Raw genomic sequence first — 18402 nt, 5'->3', positions numbered from 1 at the left:
GGGGCACCTGGATAATATCATATACATGCAGAAGGTAATCTCCTGGGCAACTCTCTACTAATTACTCCTTGATGAAAGGCAGGTTGGTGGGAATCAGGCCAAATGGGAGCATGTGTTGTGCGGCAGCAGACAAGTACAAAACACAATGGGAACGTGCCACATTTGTCCTGATTCAAGCAAAAGAGGCCATTGTAATTTAACAACCGAGATAGTGAGCATTTTCCAGTGAAATACAATTAGGTTAATTTTTATTCTAATAGATCTGTGTCATGAGAATCAGCAAACCAAAAGACAAGTGCACAAGGCAATAGAAATTGAATGCAAAATATAATCCACTGTCTTTGAACATCTCTTTGACTTGGAAGCGCCTATTTTCTAGCTGTACCTACAATTTATCTTGAGATACTTTGTGGACTAATAAACTTCCCTCTCCGTGTAGTTCTCAACCTCCTCTTCATGCTGTACCTACTTTTGAAACCTCAAGATTCAGGAAACCTTCATGGTCAAAACCCAGGAAGGACAGAGGATCACATAACCTGACTTAGATACTACTAATAGCGGCCCTAAAATGCTCTGCTCGACTTAGTCTTTGAGGAGTAGTAGAGATATGTTCCTGTAGAGTGTAGACCATACTCTGCTTTTACATCTCTTGAGAGTATGGGAGACCACTGTGTAGGTGGAAATACTACTTGTTTCTTTTCTGCATTAGATTTGAAATAAGTGTCTCCTGATGCGCTGAGAAAGCAAATCAAATCTGGCATTTTATTTCTCTTCTGAGGGAATGTATGGTTCCCACTGGGTTTTCTGTGACCATGTTTAAAACAAGCATTGGCATAGCCAATAGGTGTCACCTTTGCGACCTTACAAGCATTCAGCCATGCAGCACATTATCTTGGGTGCTACAACTCCACATAGCAGAGGTACCACAGACAATATATATAGAACACCAGGGACCCTAAAAGCATCACGATGTGTCAGAACATAAGACAATGTTTCGCCGAAATATAGACCAAGTCAGAGTCACAGACATGTCCCTGTTGTACACCCTGGACTAGACCAAGTATAAGAGGGTGCAGCAAATCAGAGACTGCAGATCGCAGCTTCAGCAGGAGTGGTTCAAGACATTTTGAAAGTACGCAAAAGAAAGAACTTTCCAGTGAGCTAGGAATACACTGCATGATTTCCAGAAGGGCACAACATACCTTCAATACATTTAGCTGCAGCTGGGGTCTTGGGTTTTAAAAGGTCAGTAAGATTCAATAAATTGCCTCTGTGGCTCGTTTTTGACCGAGCTGCAGAGCGCTGTGTAAATAGTCAAATGAAACCACTAATAGCAGAACGCATAAGGGACCCCAGAAGACAAAATAAAACAATTGCAGTGATCGGTCACACCATTAAAATATGCTTCTAACGAGGTCTGCAACTGTGAAAAGTCTGACGACCACAAGTTTAATTAAAGGGTGTTCACAGTCTATGGGCAGGATAATGAGTGTGAAACTCACACTGAGGCAAAGAAGGTTTATCGGGTTAATTAAAGCCAAACATACTTTACCGCCAGCATGGAACTGCTTGCCTCTAACAAATGCTCTGAACCACTGCAGAGACCGCGGTCTCAAACTGTAGAATTCACGCCAGATCCGGCCTTATGTCCAAACGTTTCACCAACTGGAACACCAAGATAAAACTAGTCAATCGCCGAGGAGGGCTGCAGCTGGCCGGCCTCTGGGAGTGTTAACTGTTGTGGGGACTGAGTATAAGCAGATATGGGCAGCGCGAGGGGAAGAAACCAGCGTGCCCTAGTCCGGCTGGTGTACGCTAGCTAAGCTGCATCGCTCTCCCCGCATGCCTCCCAGGCCTCCTGTCTCCTGCCCAGGCGGGAGTGAGCTCTTAACTTCGCACCAATGACTGGGCAACGGGAGGGTCCCAATAAACGGTGTGGGCAGCAGGACAGGAAGGAGAGCCGGGGCCAAGCGATAAACGGCATGGGACCAATTCAAAGAAAAAAGTGTGCTGCACAAAAGCGGTCAACATGAAAATAAAAAACGCACCCAAAGACGGGACAAGTAGCAACGTTTCACCAATGAAAAGAAAGGAATTTAGAAAGTAACGAATGAAAAGCAATGGATGTGATAAAAGCCCACAGAGTAGATACAGCATGTCTCGGAGAGACAGCACATGCACTGCCTACGCGAGACCTAACACACATTTCGACCCAACAAGAGAGGGCCAAGAGTTCCTGCTGCATGTCATATTTCAAACATGAACACACAAACACACTAGACCTTCCCTATCATGCACGCTCTGGAGTGCTCTTTCACCCCAGACAGGAAGGAAAAGCGAGAAGTACTGGTGTTGGCGGGTTTTAAAGGCACGTAGGGCAGAGGCCTACAACGCATGGGTGTTTGTTACTCGCACCCCCACAGCCCCTTCATTCCTTTAGTGGCACATTTTTCAGTGCCTCTCGCCAAGACGGGTGCCGAGATCCGAAAATATACCGTGGACACATGACTCTTACCTCAACAGCAGGCGCAGCCACTGACGTGTTATGGTAAAATGTGAGTTGCCAGTTTTCAATTAGAGCGGTGTGCTATGCTGGGTGTGTATTTTTGGGTAGTGGCTATACTGTTGTACACCATGTTCCCCCTATTTAATAAGGACGAGTATGCAATGAGCTTCACTTTTTGTTAGTGACACGCTTCATCATTGGGTTCCCACCCTGGGGGCACTCGACACCCAGAGTGGGAGCCCAATCATGAAGCATCTCACCAACAAGGTTTGTGAGTGAGGGTCCTTTTAACACAACCCAAGTGTTCCTTGTTCATGAGGAGACTTTGAAAACACCTAAGTTAAGCTGGTAGTAAGTTTATTCTTTATGTTTCGAAATGACCAGTACAGGAAATATGGATGAACTTCCCCTTTTCTCTCTCAATTTTTTTTGACTGTATAAATAAAAGATCATTGTGTGTAAATTCTCATAGATTTAGTGATAAGGTAGGTATCAATAGCAACGACTAATAGTCAGGACAGAGTTTGCATGTTTTATCGGCCTTTTTTGTGCGTGATACCATGCATATGTTTTGAGAAAGAGCTGTACTCTTTTTGTGGTAGCTTCCGTGTTGTCGTTAGATTGGGGCTTTATGCTCTAGTTATCGTATATCTTTTGCAGGAATTATAATAACAATCATTTAAAAAAATTATAGAGTGCATGGTTACCCCATTAGGTGTGTCCCCATTCTGAAGATTTTACTCTGGCTGAGGAGATCAAGCTGCACCCACTACTAAAGAATCATTTTTATTTGTTGATTATATGTATGTGGTACCTGATGGGATACATTTTGCATATGTTTTTTAGATTTGTAATTAGGGTTGTCTTTTTTCACTTATATGTTACTGTCTCCTTTGTCAGCGCAATTGTATCAGTCACTGCTATTGAATGACATAATGTTTTTTAACGTGTCGTCTGCGGAAAGGCATATGTAATTTGTCGGTTATGGGGCTGTGTTTTGCTACTGTCTTGGGCTGCTTTTCATGTTGTTTTACTGTGTCCTTTTAGCGAGTTTGTAGAGAGAGTTTGTAGTTTAGAGAGAGTGTGGTACTGTACTCCTTTGGGTCCCTGTTTTACAACGCTTTCCTTTGTGTGCCTGTGTTGTATTATTGTGTCCTTTCGAAGATGTAATCGCTTCATTGTATGGTAGTATTGTTTTACTGTGTGCTTTATGTGTTTTGCTGTGTTTAGGTAACAGCTGTCCTCTGTTACAATGCCATTTGTAGAAGTGAGGTTGTGTTTTGCTGCTTTGCTTCATTTAGTGGGCCGAGGAGTCTGTGCCCTTTGAGCGAGGGTTGTTCATCTTCATTTGTTCCTTTCTGGGCAATGTTCTGCTACTGTGGTCGTGTTTCAAACTGGTTGTTTCTTTTTTTCTAGAGCAGTTTGTTCCTGTGTTTTCTTTGGTACACTAGATCCGTATTCCAACCCCCTTTGCTACTTGTTCACCTTACATTAATGCACACACGTTACATTAACACACACACTTTGTGGGAAGGGTTTTATACATTTGTGCTCCATTGCCTAACCCCAATTATCAAACCGTGAAAGGAAGGTAGGAGACCTCACACACCAAACACTGCCACTGATAGAAATTAGAAATATCATAACTGCACACATTCTCAATTTGTTTAAACGCATCTCCACAGCCCAAAAAGCAATACTAGCCATGGATTCAGTGAATTTAGGCACAGTGAGCATACTCAACTCTGCTTGAAAAAAAAGAGTTACCTGTTTGAGGATTCCGGCTTTTCCCATAAAATTCTCTCCCACTTTTCAAATGTACTCTCCACTTGTGTGTATTTTTTTATAAGGTCCAAGAGATACTTATGTGTGGAAGTGTTCCTTCCTGTACAAGGGGCAAAGAAATGCAAGGTATCTGCATTTACATTTAACTCAGTATAAAATTGGTTAATGGGTAGCTGCCTGTGCCTGCTTCATCTTCGTAATTTAAATCACAGAAACGAAGGAGTGACACCAAAGTGGCAATTACTGGATCCGTTGCACATCATTCACAATAGACATACATACCGACAATGAGGCCTGCATAAATGCCGGACCCTCCTGCCCACCCCTCCTGTGATTAGTACAGACACTGTGAATTTCTGTTTGTTCCACACGTCTACAGTCTCATCTCCTTTCGGCTTTGCGAGAGCACTGAGAATACAGACATTTCATGCTGCTGTGTGAATCCATCCGGCGATGTGCACATATATTGTTCCATTGTCTTTTTGTTCCTGGTGCGATAGTTCGAGCAGAGTCTAGGCCTTTCTTTCTACAGCCCAGGACAGCCCTGGAATGTCGGAGGTGTAGAATTCATGCCATACCCTGGCCTTATTTCCAAAAGTTTCACAAACCGGAACACCAAGATATAATGATTCAATTGCTGAGGAGGGCTGCGGCTGGCCGGCCTCTCTGAGTGCTATCAGCTGCGGGGACTGAGTACGAGCAGACACTGGCAGCGCAAGGGGAGGAGAACAGCATGCCCAAGCCCGTCCAGTGTATGCTGGCCAAGCTGCTCTGCTCTCCACTGCATGCCTCCCATGCCTGCTGTCTGCTGCCCAGGCGGGAGTGAGGTCTTGACTTCACACCACTGCCTATGGCGCGGGACCAATTCAAAGAAAAAAAGTGTGTGCCAAACAAACCATAAATAAAAGACTAGGGGGACATGTAACAGGGGCAGTACCCATGAAAGGGAAACATACACCCATAGGCAGGACAAATAGCAACGCTTCACCAATGAAAAGAAAATAATTTAATAAGGCACATGAAGGAATGAAAGCCCTCATAGTAGATACACCATGTTTCGAAGAGAACGCTCATGCACTGCCTAGGTGAGACCTAAAAACAATAGACTGTGGAAGATATTATAGTATAGTATTTATGGCCATATTATCCAAGGACGTTCTGCATAATCTTTTTTGTTTGTGCATACTAGTCATTTCTCGCCATTTTGTATGTTATTGAGACTTTTGTGTGTTGTAAAGTCTATTTAGATTAAAATAAAGGAGATTAAATTAAACTGATCTTGTAGTGTTTTCTTACAGTTTTTGGCTTGTAGATACCACCATACCCACCCCTCAGTCTATCCTGGTTTTAAAAAGTAAACAAAGTTCAGGTAATGATCTAGTTAAAGCCCCAACTGACGGAAATTGCTTTTAGAGATACACTGGGCATAAGCATGGCATTGAATCAATTTAGAATGTCTGACTTTATCCAGATTTAGTTTGACGTTGTCAGCAGGATTCCAACAGTGATCATTTTGCATGCCGGATCAAACTCGGAAATCCATAAATACAAGACAAATAAGTGTAACTTCTGTTTTGTGTTTTGTTTTTCAAGGCTGTTTGGGCACTTGGTAATATTGCCGGTGACAATGCAGAATGCAGAGACTTTGTATTGAGCTGTGGAATCCTTGAACCTCTCATGGAGTGAGTATTCTAAACACCTATAGAAGATAAGCATTCCTATATGTCTTATGTTCTTGCCTATCTTGTTTGATGTTTCATTCACCTTTTGTTAGTAATGTTTGTTTGATAGACTAGACACATTCATATAAAGCTATTATTTTGTGAAGTGCACAACCATGCAAATACAGCATGATAACTGCTGAGAATGCATTACAGGACATGTCATTTCTCTCGGATCCCCAGTGAAGGAGAAGGGTTTTCAGAGCCAGCCTTAAGGGAAGATGGCAATAAGTAAATCTCATTGCTGGAAGAAATGTATTCCAAAGCACCTATTCTTAAGGAGTAGTCTTATACACATCTATGTGATTTATCAAGGAGTTTTTCAAGAGACCCAAACTGCCAAAGTTCAGTTGGAGTCCTATCTTTCTTTTAAATAGATTTTTTATTGATTTCAGCAAAATACAAAAGGTCACATTCAAATCATGTTGTATGTCAGAATCACTACCACCTGCATTTAATAAAGCATGTAGTACGGTACCCAAAGATAGCCAGATAACCAGTCCAGTGTCAGCCTTATTACAACTGTTCCACTCCCGACACCCCCCCCCCCCACCACTTACTCCACATCTTGTCATATATTTAGCGGGGCAACCTCTGTCCTCACAGACTGGCGTTTCTTGGTGGGTACACCAGTCCACCCCGCGTTACCACTGAGATAATGTAGGAAGCTTAGGAGCCTTACAGCGGGATGCTATGTCCTGCTTTCCCACCATAATACCTGTACCCAGGAGAGCCCATTCCACTTGTGTGCCCGTAGTCCATCAAGTACACCAAACAATACTGGCAGCGAGGAAAGTTTCACTTCTCACCCCAGTACTTCTGAAAGTTCCGCCACCACAGCTTCCCAGTATCGGGTTATGATGGACCAGGACCAAACCATGTGGTAGAAGTCTGCAGGGGCCTGAAAGCGGTGAGAGTATTCAGGACTTGCAAGGAGACCTGCCTTAAACACACAGTCAGGAATGAGATATGTAGTATAGAAATAGAATGTTTGGACCAGCCGGGGAGTCCGGAGGATCTCATGATGTCCCTGGGAGCCATCAGCGCGCCTGGATATCCTATCTTAAGGGAGCTATTGAGTATCTTTCTCCTCTAAGAAAGCTAACACTTTGGCCTTGATTCCCAATACACTATAGATAGTCCTGTAGTGTTTACTTAGCTCCATTTTGTTGCATGATCATGTTTGAAGACTAATTCTAAATTTGCACACAAAAAAAGTAATCATTTTTGGGGGGGGCGTGGCTTGCGCGCCGCGGTGACATGGCGGTCTGCACTTGAGCTCCGTGATGAACAGGGGCCCTCGGAGCTTTTTAAGCTGATTACAGAAACCCCATATCCCGAGAGAGACGTCTATGCCTGCAGGAACACGTCGTGTGTTATTTACGATCTTTCTCCGTCCTTGACAGCTGGTGGAATGCTGATTTTCTCCGACTGTTTACACTGCTCGGCACTTCTGACGGATGGTCGCCATCTTGCATTCCTGTGACGGAGATAGGAATTTCTCCTCAGCTGACAGCGCGCTTGTCACACATTTGACAGAAATACGTCGGAACAGACTCTGGTTGGTTATTCCTGACCCCTTTCGTGACTTTTACGATGTTTCTCATCTGGTCAGTGATTTTTTACCTTTTCAATAGTGCATTTTGACAGCGCTTTACTTTATTACGCAGTGGCTTGTTTTAGAGGAGTTCTGCTATATCCTGTTTTTTTCCTCACATATATTTGGCAATATACTTTGCTCTGCCCTGTTGGTTGTGGAGGCGCTTTATTATTGTTTTTTGGCTGAGAATTTATTCGAGTGACGTGGGCTCCCTCCCACTCACCTTAATCTTTTGCTGTTTTTAGATATCTGCAGTGTTTGTTACGCTGTTGTTGTTTGGGTCTTTACCTGTATGGCTGAGAATATGGGCTTGCCATCAAATGCCAAAGATACCAAAGCCTCTTTAAAGAGATTGAAACAACCATCTCCCACGCCTGAGTCTTCTCAGAAGGACACTGCGTCAACGCTAGAGACTATTCTGACGCGTTTGAAGGATGTTCATGACATTGCTCAGTCAACCAAAACAAACACGGATATGCTGCAAGTTGAGGTGTCTGCCATCAGGAATGAATTTAAGGCTCTTTCCCTGCGTGTCTCTGCCACAGAGACACGGATTAGCGGTGCAGAAGATGTTGTGCAGAAACACTCTAGATCTATGGGCCAACTAGAGCGTTCAATGGCGGCATTGAGGAGAGACCTCACTGAGCAAGAGGATCGCAATCGTAGATCCAATCTACGCATTTTTGGCCTTCCTGAGGAAGTTGAGAAAGAGGCTCTCTCTATGATTGATTTTATATCCAATTGGCTTCCGGCTACATTGCAAATTTCTTTCCAAAGAGACTTTGAGATAGAGCGAGCACATCGTGTCCCCACCTTCCGCTCCAAATCGGCCTCACAACCAAGGGCTATAATTTTTAAGCCACTGCGTCATCAGCACACGGAGCAAATTTTGGCGCACATGAGGAAGGTTAAGAATGTTTCCTGGAATGGCCATCGTATTTCCATTTCTCAAGACTTTGCCAGAGATACAGTGATAAGAAGGAAGGGCTTTCTAAACCTACTGAAGCGACTATCTGAGATGAATATCCCCTTTTCCTTCTCCGGTCCCTCAAAGTTTCGAATTACCTTCAAAGGCCGTTCCAGAGTTTTCGATGAGCCTGCTGACCTGGCATCCTTTTTGGATAATCAGATGGAGCTTCAGATGGAGCTTCAAATGGACGCTTCGCGTACTTCTAGTACTTCCGGCACTTGAGATAGATGTCCAAGCCTGTTATGTGTTTGTTCTTTCTCAGATCTCTTAAGTTTGTCTTTTTAGATCTGGGTGGTGGCATGATGGTCCACCGTTCTTCCTGCTTCTCTGTGTTCTGAAGTTTTCTGTTTGATGTTCTCAATTATATGTGCGATATGCTCTCTTTCTTCACTCTCACTCCTCTCCCTCCCTTTCTGCTGTTTCATTCGTTACCACGTTTGAGATATTCTCTCATTACTCTCTATACTCTCCTGTGGAGTGTTTGTTTTCTATATTGCCTCTATTGTGTGGATTACTCCTGTACCTCTCTTTTCTCTTGGTACAGACAGTTCTGCAACTAGTGATGTCGTTTATACCTGACGCCTCTGTGCCTGCGACAGTATATGTCCGAGTAATGTGTTTGTCCTTTTTAAGAGCTGTTAGGTTTGTTTCTTTCCTTGGTGTAGTGGTGTCTGGGTACACGAATATTGTTCTGTTTTTAGTCACTTATCTTATATACGATGTTTTATTTTCCTACGATGATGTGGTTCTTCTTCTTTTTCTTTGTTCTTTTCATACCTGTCCCCCTCTCCCTTTATGGTACAGGTTGTCCATGGCTCGGTGTACTCTCTTTGTGCCTTTTTCGATTCTTTTTGTGGTACTGCTTAACTTTCTAGGTTACCTTTTAATTTGACTGTCCTGTTAATGTTTCTATGTCTTTCTTGTTTTCTTTTTGGTTACCAGTGGTTTATTTTAGTTTTCTTTTTCTTTCTTATCTTCATTTATGTTTTGGTTCATTCCTTCTCTGCAGTTTCCATGATATTTCTTTGTCTTCCTGTTTATAATTGGCCTTTCTTTCCCTTTGCTCCATCTAATATGAGTTGGATTGATATATTCTTGTGTACCTTTTGCTGTTATGTATTTTGACTCTTCCATCATTTATTTCTTTCCGGTACTGTCTTATGGATTGTTACTGGTATTGCTACAATGATCCCTATTTTTTCCAGTTATGTTTTTAGTGATATGCTTCTTATACTTGTCTATTTCACTTATTTATTTTCTGCTTGTTCACTCAATGAATGTTTATTTCTTTCCTTAATCTATAATTTTACTGGATTTAAGGATTATGTCAATAGTGCAGTTTATAGTGCTTTAATATTTTATTGAATATTCAGGTACATTTGCCATATTCTCATATGAATTCCTACATCTCTCATAACCGGCTTTACGTATTTTACGTCCATTGATTGATTAATTGTTTTCTCTCGCTTTTTGCATAGTGCGTAACTGATATAACTCCTTCTATGTATTGTTCCCCGATAGATATATAGCGTCTTCTGGATGTGCTTTATTTACTCTTAAACATGTCTTTATACCTATCCATTATATTGTTACATGCATGTTATACGCAGGTTGTTCTCATAGAATTTCATGTTGATATATCTTATAATCCTCTAATTTCACTTTATTCCACAGTCATGTTTTCTCTCTTCCCTATTAATTATACTTTGTCCTGCTACACAGTGGGGCTGTAGATTGCTGATTTCTATTCTATTTGCTCCTTATGATGGCTCCCCTGGTTGTCGTCCCACGTTCCCCCCAGTATGAATTTCATCTTTTTCAGACCCTCTCTGCTGGCTCTTCTCTTTCTTCTTTCTTCTTCTTTCTTTTCTCTTTTCGGATTTCCCCAATGGTTTTTCCTTTTTGGACATTGTTGTTGAATGCTTGGACGGTTGTCTTCATGTGGGTTGCTTTCTATCTATTATTTTTAACCTATGTTATTGTTTGCTATACTAGTCAATGCCTGGCTTGAATGTGTTATCCCTTAATGTTAAGGGCTTAAATCATCCTGTGAAACGATCCAAGATCTTGGATTATTGCAAATCTCTCTCTTCAGATTTAGTCCTATTTCAGGAAACAAAAAATTCTACCAAAGAAGCATTATTCTTGAAGAAGGATTGGGTTTCAGATGTGGTTTGTTCTGATGCGTGTGGCAAAAGAAATGGGGTTGTCACTTTGATTTCCAGGAACTCAGGTTTGTCCATAGTTTCTTCTGATCACGATTCTGCAGGTCGTTGGTTATTAACTAGATTGTCTGATGGTTCTTCTGATCTTTATGTTATGAACATCTACGCCCCTAATAAGGATGATCCGGCCTTTTGGAAATCAGTTGCCAAAAAATTGAATGATACGCCTCATTCCGGTAACCTTGTTGTTGGGGGTGATTTTAATTTGGTAATGGATCCCATTCTTGATAGGAATTCAGCTTTCCAATTTCGTCCTCCCAAATCTCATAAACAAATGCTTAATATGTACTCCCTTTCTCATCTGCAAGACATATGGCGCCTTCATAATCCTACTGGTAGTGATTTCTCCTTCTTCTCTTCACCTCATTCTACTTTCTCTCGTATTGATTACTTACTAGTTCACTCTTCCCTTGTTCCTGCTTCCTCCTCTCCGATTATTCATCCTATTCTGATTTCTGATCATGCCGCGGTTACTTTTAATCTCTTGTCCTTTGCTCCCAAATCGAAAGCTAGGTCTTGGAGGTTAAACACAGAACTTTTATATGACACTACCCAGGTTGATGAATTTTCTAGCGCGATTGACACTTTTTTTCTGGAGAATGAAGGATCAGTTTCCTCCCCGATTGTTCTCTGGGACTCGTTCAAATGCACTTTCCGAGGCCAGGCTATTAAATGTATGGCTAAAAGGAATGCTGATATTAAAAAAGAACTTGCAGATCTCGCTACCAACATTAAATCTCTGGAATCTTCCTTTCGTCACTCTAAAGATACATCTTGCCTACAGTCAATTAAGCTCCTAAAATACAAATACAACACCATAGTTACTAAGAGAGCCTATATTGGGGTTCAAGCTCAGAAATCCAAAAGGTTATTGTTAAAAAATAGAGCGGGAAAGATGCTCGCAGCTACGTTGAAATTCCAAGATTCTTCCTTTAAGTCTTCCCAAATCTCTTCTATTACTAATCATCTAGGTGTTAAAAAATTTCAGACCGGGGAAATTCTTGAGGTTTTTCGTGATTTTTACAATAACTTGTACTCACCTTCTGATCAGGCGTCATTTGAACAATGTCAAGAATTCTTAAAATCTGTTCCTATGAAATCGGTTTCTCTGGAAGATACTACTCTTTTAGGTGGCCCTATCACTCCTGATGAAATTACTTCCGCAATTAAGGCTACTCGTTCGGGGAAAGCTCCAGGGCCTGACGGTTACCTTATTCTTTTTTATAAAACCTTTCTTCCTGTAATTGTTCCCAAGCTTCAGTCTGTGTTTGATGCTTTTATTCAGAATGGATCTGTCTCTGGTACTGCGGCGGATGCTACGATTGTGGTTATCCCTAAAGAGGGAAAAGACCATTCAGATCCCAAAAATTTTCGCCCCATTTCCCTTTTGAATATGGAAGCTAAGATCTTTGCTAAGATTTTGTCCAAGAGATTAGAATCCTTCATTCCTACATTGGTACATTCCTCTCAAACTGGCTTTGTGAAAGGCCGTCTTGCACGGGACAATATTCGCACATTCTGTCACATTCTTGGAGCTGCCAAACGTTCTACTCTCCCTGCTGCGGCCTTGGCGCTTGATGCTGAAAAGGCCTTTGATAAGGTTTCTTGGCCATTTCTGCGGGCCGTCTTATATGCACATAATCTTGGTGACTCCTTTATTAACATGGTTATGTCCTTATACGCCCAACCCAGAGCTAATATACGTGTTAATGGTGCTACGTCTTCTTTTTTTAATCTTCGCCAGGGCACCAGACAGGGTTGTCCCTTATCCCCTCTTTTATTTTTGTTATCCATTGACCCTCTCCTTAGATTGATTGAGCTGAATCCGGATATTAAAGGTTTTTCGTTTGGTTCTCACTGCATCAAAACTGCTGCATACGCAGATGACGTCCTTATTTTTTCAGACGATATTGCCGTGGCTATACCTGCTATCTCAGATACGATTGCCCTTTTCTCAAAGGTTTCTGGATACACCTTAAATAAAGAGAAAACAGAGTTGTTTCCCTTGAATGCCTATTGCTTCCCCACACATATGGGTTCTGCTGGCTTCAAATGGCAGTCTAAACACTTAAAATACTTGGGTATTTATTTCTGTTCTACTTTATATGACACAATTGCCTATAATGAAAGCCAGACTATTCTTAAAGTGCGCCGTCTTTTAGATACCTGGTCACCGAAACACATTTCTTGGTGGGGTCGTCTTCAGACTCTTAAAATGATGATTACACCTATTGTTAACTTTGTATCCTCTATGCTTCCGGTGAAACTTTCAGATTCCTTTTTAGGTCTCGCCTTTACCATTCCGCAGGAATGGGAAATGGGGAGAATTCAAGTGCTCTATCGACTCTTCAAACTACCGCTTTTCCAGTGGCGTTTTCTTCGAGTTCACGTGGGCACATGCACGAGCTTTAGTACCATAAATTGTTTTCATTGGCTCTTCACTTTGTCCACGCCTCATTCAGGCTGCTTCCTCCGCCCACCATCTCTCTCCCCTGCGCGTTCCTCTTGCTTCTTTTTACATCATCGAGTCGTGCACTTTTTGAAACCGTAACACCCTGTCTTTCACTTCCTGAAACACGAACACTCAAACATCTTTCTGTTCCATTCACGCACCGCAAACATGCACTCAAACACGCACAAACAGCCCAGTAGCTTCACAACATCGCGTCGTCCATTTTTTTAAACCGTAACACCCTGTCTTTCACTTCCTGAAACACGAACACTCAAACATCTTTCTGTTCCATTCACGCACCGCAAACATGCACTCAAACACGCACAAACAGCCCAGTAGCTTCACAACATCGCGTCGTCCATTTTTTTAAACCGTAACACCCTGTCTTTCACTTCCTGAAACACGAACACTCAAACATCTTTCTGTTCCATTCACGCACCGCAAACATGCACTCAAACACGCACAAACAGCCCAGTAGCTTCACAACATCGCGTCGTCCATTTTTTTAAACCGTAACACCCTGTCTTTCACTTCCTGAAACACGAACACTCAAACATCTTTCTGTTCCATTCACGCACCGCAAACATGCACTCAAACACGCACAAACAGCCCAGTAGCTTCACAACATCGCGTCGTCCATTTTTTGAAACCGTAACACCCTGTCTTTCACTTCCTGAAACACGAACACTCAAACATCTTTCTGTTCCATTCACGCACCGCAAACATGCACTCAAACACGCACAAACAGCCCAGTAGCTTCACAACATCGCGTCGTCCATTTTTTTAAACCGTAACACCCTGTCTTTCACTTCCTGAAACACGAACACTCAAACATCTTTCTGTTCCATTCACGCACCGCAAACATGCACTCAAACACGCATAAACAGCCCAGCCCAAAATTGTGATCCTACTCTGTTCCCTGCCTTATATTCACTATCATTCATTTATCTGGACCTTTCTGCCTTTCTCTGTCGGAAATACGCACCAAAACAACGAACATTTTCTAAAGTCTTTTCACAATTATGCACGACATGGCTGTCTTCTTTTTCCCCTCTGTAAGGTGGGGAGGGGCCGAGAGCAAAACGTCTGGGGCCTAACCACCCCAGGAGGCTGAATTGCTTTCATCACAGTCGTAAAGATTGTAATCTGTTGTCGACCATCCGCTGGGAAATGCAAATGTAAACCAAAGAAACCTAACGTCGCCTTCGCCCTGAAAACTATAAAACAAGGGAAGCAACTTTCGAAAGTATGTGTCAAGCACAACTTTTTTTTACACCTTAGATTACATGCACGTACAATGGGATTTTCTTTATTTTTGCACAGTTTGAAAGTGCAAACTTACACACCAACCACGCATAGCAACATCCGTAAGTGGCTGCTTAAGCCATTCACACACTACACTAATTAGATACGGCATAGACTTTTTACGTTACAAAATTACAATACCACATTCAGTATGCCCCTACAAAATAGCAGTATCTTGAGCCTATTCAGATGCTCCCTCCTAAGGGACACACACATCACACCACTTTGCCACATCTCTAAAACTATGTTGCATCTACATTAAACATTTTGGACAACAAATACAAAACTTTGACATACTTGACAATACGTATACACATATTGCAATTCACTAAAAAGTGGTAGTGATCCTTAATGTGATGGGGAGCACACAGTGCTATTTAAATGCCCCTCACACACCAACAGGCCCCTTGGTGTCATGCTTCATCATCGGGGCCTTCGCCCCACTCTACGGGATGCGGCGTGCTACTACTCACGTATACGCAGGAGCACTTATAAGTGAACTATGTGTATGTGTGTGAAGGACAAGGTGTGAGTAATAAGGTGAGGTGAAGGTGTGAAGAATAAAAATACCTGGCTCGTAGGAACAAAACAATGTATTATAACCTCGGCTCTTTCTTAAACCGTAACACTCTGTCTTTCACTTGCTGAAACACGTACACATTGAGGCGTGCAAAACATCTCTCTGTTCCATTCACGCATCGCAACACGCACACGAATACGCACAAACAGCCCAGTAGCTTCACACAAACAGCCTAGTAGCTTCACAACATTGACGCGTACAAAACATCTCTCTGTTCCATTCACGCATCGCAACACGCATCAGAATGATAAACTTTTATGTGACAGAAAATCTTCAGCCAGAACAATTTAGTGTGCCTTCTGCCTCCATAAGTTATGTGTTATTGTTGGGGCACATCCAATACTTAGTGGTGCATTTGCTACATATCAAGCAGACTCCATGTTATTATTGGAATCCTAGGAGGCAGATATGACCAAACTCACAGTGCACACAGCACTCAGTCACACTGCACGAAGGCCTCACTTGTACTGCATACATCCCTCACTTACACTACACACAGCCCTTACTCACAGTGCACCTAGCACTCAGTTACACTGCACCAAAGCCTCTATGTTGCATGTACATTAAGCATTGTTTGCAACAATACAAAACTTTTACAAACATCACAATTCACAGACATTTATACACACATTAGTCACATGCATGCAGAAACTCGTGATCCAACTCTGTTCCCTGCCTTATATTCACTATCATTCATTCATCTGGACATTTCTGCCTTTCCCTCGCGGAAATACGCACCAAAACAACGAACATTTTCTAAAGTCTTTTCACAATTATGCACGACATGGCTGTCTTCTTTTTCCCCTCTGTAAGGTGGGGAGGGGCCGAGAGCAAAACGTCTGGGGCCTAACCACCCCAGGAGGCTGAATTGCTTTAATCACAGTCGTAAAGATTGTAATCTGTTGTCGATCATCCGCTGGGAAATGCAAATGTAAACCAAAGAAGCCTAAAGTCGCCTTCGCCCTGAAAACTATAAAACAAGGGAAGCAACTTTCGAAACTATGTGTCAAGCACGACGTTTTTTTACACATTAGATTACATGCACGTACAATGGTATTTTCTTTATTTTTCCACAGTTTGAAAGTGCAAACTTACACACCAAACACGCATAGCAACATCCGTAACTGGCTGCTTAAACCATTCACACACTACACTAATTAGATACGGCATAGACTTTTAACGTTACAAAATTACAATACCACATTCAGTATGACAACAACACAACAGCATCACTCCACACCACCACAACAGCATCATTCAGCAACAACACAATATCACTCTACAACGACACAGCAGCACTATCACCACACCAGCACCACTCAGCAGCACAACAGCATTACTCAGCAGACAAATGTCACACAAACACAACATGTACGCTTTCACCAGGCACACACACCAACAGCCATCATTGCACGCTTTCACTAGGCATACACACACACCAACAGCCATTACTGCACGCTTTCAACAGGCATACACACCATCGGCCGTAAGTGCACACTTTCACCACATAACACACACACAATTACAGGTATAAAAGCATGCGTTTTGGCTGATGAGTACTGCAGTAAGGTGCATAAATGAAACTGTTGTTGTGCTACATACTGCTGTGGTGGTGCAGAGTGATGCTGTGTAGTTGTTCAATGGTACTGTGGAGGTGCTGAGTGATAATGTTGTGTCGCTGCGTGTTGCATTGGTGGGGCTCAGTGATGCAGTTGTTGTGAGAAGTGCTACTATTGTGCTGCTGAGTTATGCTGTGGTGGTAATCAATGAACACCAACACAGCAACACTCATCACCAGCACTGCACCACTCATCACCACAACAGCATTACTCAGCACCACACGAACATCACTCGGCAACACAACAGCATCACTCCACACCACCACAACAGCATCATTCAGCAACAACACAATATCACTCTACAACGACACAGCAGCACTATCACCACACCAGCACCACTCAGCAGCACAACAGCATTACTCAGCAGACAAATGTCACACAAACACAACATGTACGCTTTCACCAGGCACACACACCAACAGCACACATAAAACATCTGTAATTATGTATCTATAATTATCATTGCACGCTTTCACTAGGCATACACACACACCAGCAGCCATTACTGCACTCTTTCAACAGGCATACACACCACCGGCCGTAAGTGCACTCTTTCACATTACTCGGCAACACACCATCATCACTCCACACAACCACACAATATCACTCTACAACGACACAGCAACACTCATCACCGCCACAGCACCTGTCATCACCATGACAGCATTACTCAGCAGACAAACGTCACACAAACAGAACATGTACGCTTTCATCAGGCACACACAACAACAGCTATAAATGCACTCTTTCACAAGGCATACTCCCAATACGCCGATACTACACTACATGACCCGCATCCCAGGACGACACAAGCAAAATAAATGAGTCAATGCATGGCGACATGGACACAAGCAAACTGTGAGCCCTAGTCCATAATTACATTATCACACAAAAGGTCCTGTATACAACGTACATACAAAAAATCACAAAAGAACGCTTTCATTACATTTGAACAATTTGCATTAAAAGCTCGATCGTATCAGCTCAGTCAGTGAATTCTAATAATAAGACAAACGTGACAAAAAAATAACTGAGGCAGTGCATACATACTAAGCCAATGGATACCACGACACAAGCCAGATACGGCCCAACAACGATCCAAAGAAGATCCAGGTGCGGAATAAACAATTTACTGGGTGCGACCTCAGGCGAAACAACACTACAGGACCCGCATACCAGAACGACACGCGCAAACATGAGTCAAGGCATGCCAAAGAGACAACCTAAATACGAGCCAGTGATCGCATGAAAAACGGCACTAAGAAGAAACGAGCCGGACACAAGCACAAGTGCGAAAGAAATAATTGCACATTTCTTATTTACATTCAATGCACACTAAAGAACATGATTATATTTTTAATTGTAAATAAACAAAGGCACTTGTTAAATAAAAAATTTATGGCAATTACCTGTCGATCGGAGCTGCTCAGTCAGTGAAGTGTAGAGATCAGAGAAACACCACACAAATATTACATAGACAGTGCATACATAATAATGTTTACAATAAAAATAAAACATCACAATAAACACGGCAATGCATAGCGGCGACACAAGCCAGATACGGCCCAACAACGATCCAAAGAAGATCCAGGTGCTAAATAAAAATTTTACTAGGTGCGAACTCAGGCGAAACAACACT

General features: G+C 42.4%; 2 protein-coding genes across 13 annotated transcripts in view; one reads left to right on the top strand and one right to left on the bottom strand.

Moving 5' to 3' along the window:
- KPNA5 (karyopherin subunit alpha 5) overlaps window positions 1-18402 on the top strand; it is a 418555-nt gene that overhangs the window by 118318 nt on the left and 281835 nt on the right. For all 10 annotated transcript variants that reach the window (XM_078648496.1, XM_078648499.1, XM_078648491.1 and 7 more), the window contains one exon: window positions 5885-5973. In XM_078648496.1, the coding sequence (XP_078504622.1) occupies window positions 5885-5973 (89 nt within the window). The remainder of the gene's footprint in view (window positions 1-5884; window positions 5974-18402) is intronic.
- LOC144763165 (uncharacterized) overlaps window positions 1-18402 on the bottom strand; it is a 233432-nt gene that overhangs the window by 47939 nt on the left and 167091 nt on the right. The gene's annotated exons all lie outside the window — the stretch shown is intronic.

The sequence above is a fragment of the Lissotriton helveticus genome, chromosome 6 (assembly GCF_964261635.1).
Source record: "Lissotriton helveticus chromosome 6, aLisHel1.1, whole genome shotgun sequence".
Lineage (NCBI taxonomy): Eukaryota > Metazoa > Chordata > Amphibia > Caudata > Salamandridae > Lissotriton > Lissotriton helveticus.
Note: the sequence above shows the minus strand (reverse complement) of the source record. Positions and strands in the feature narration are given on the sequence as shown.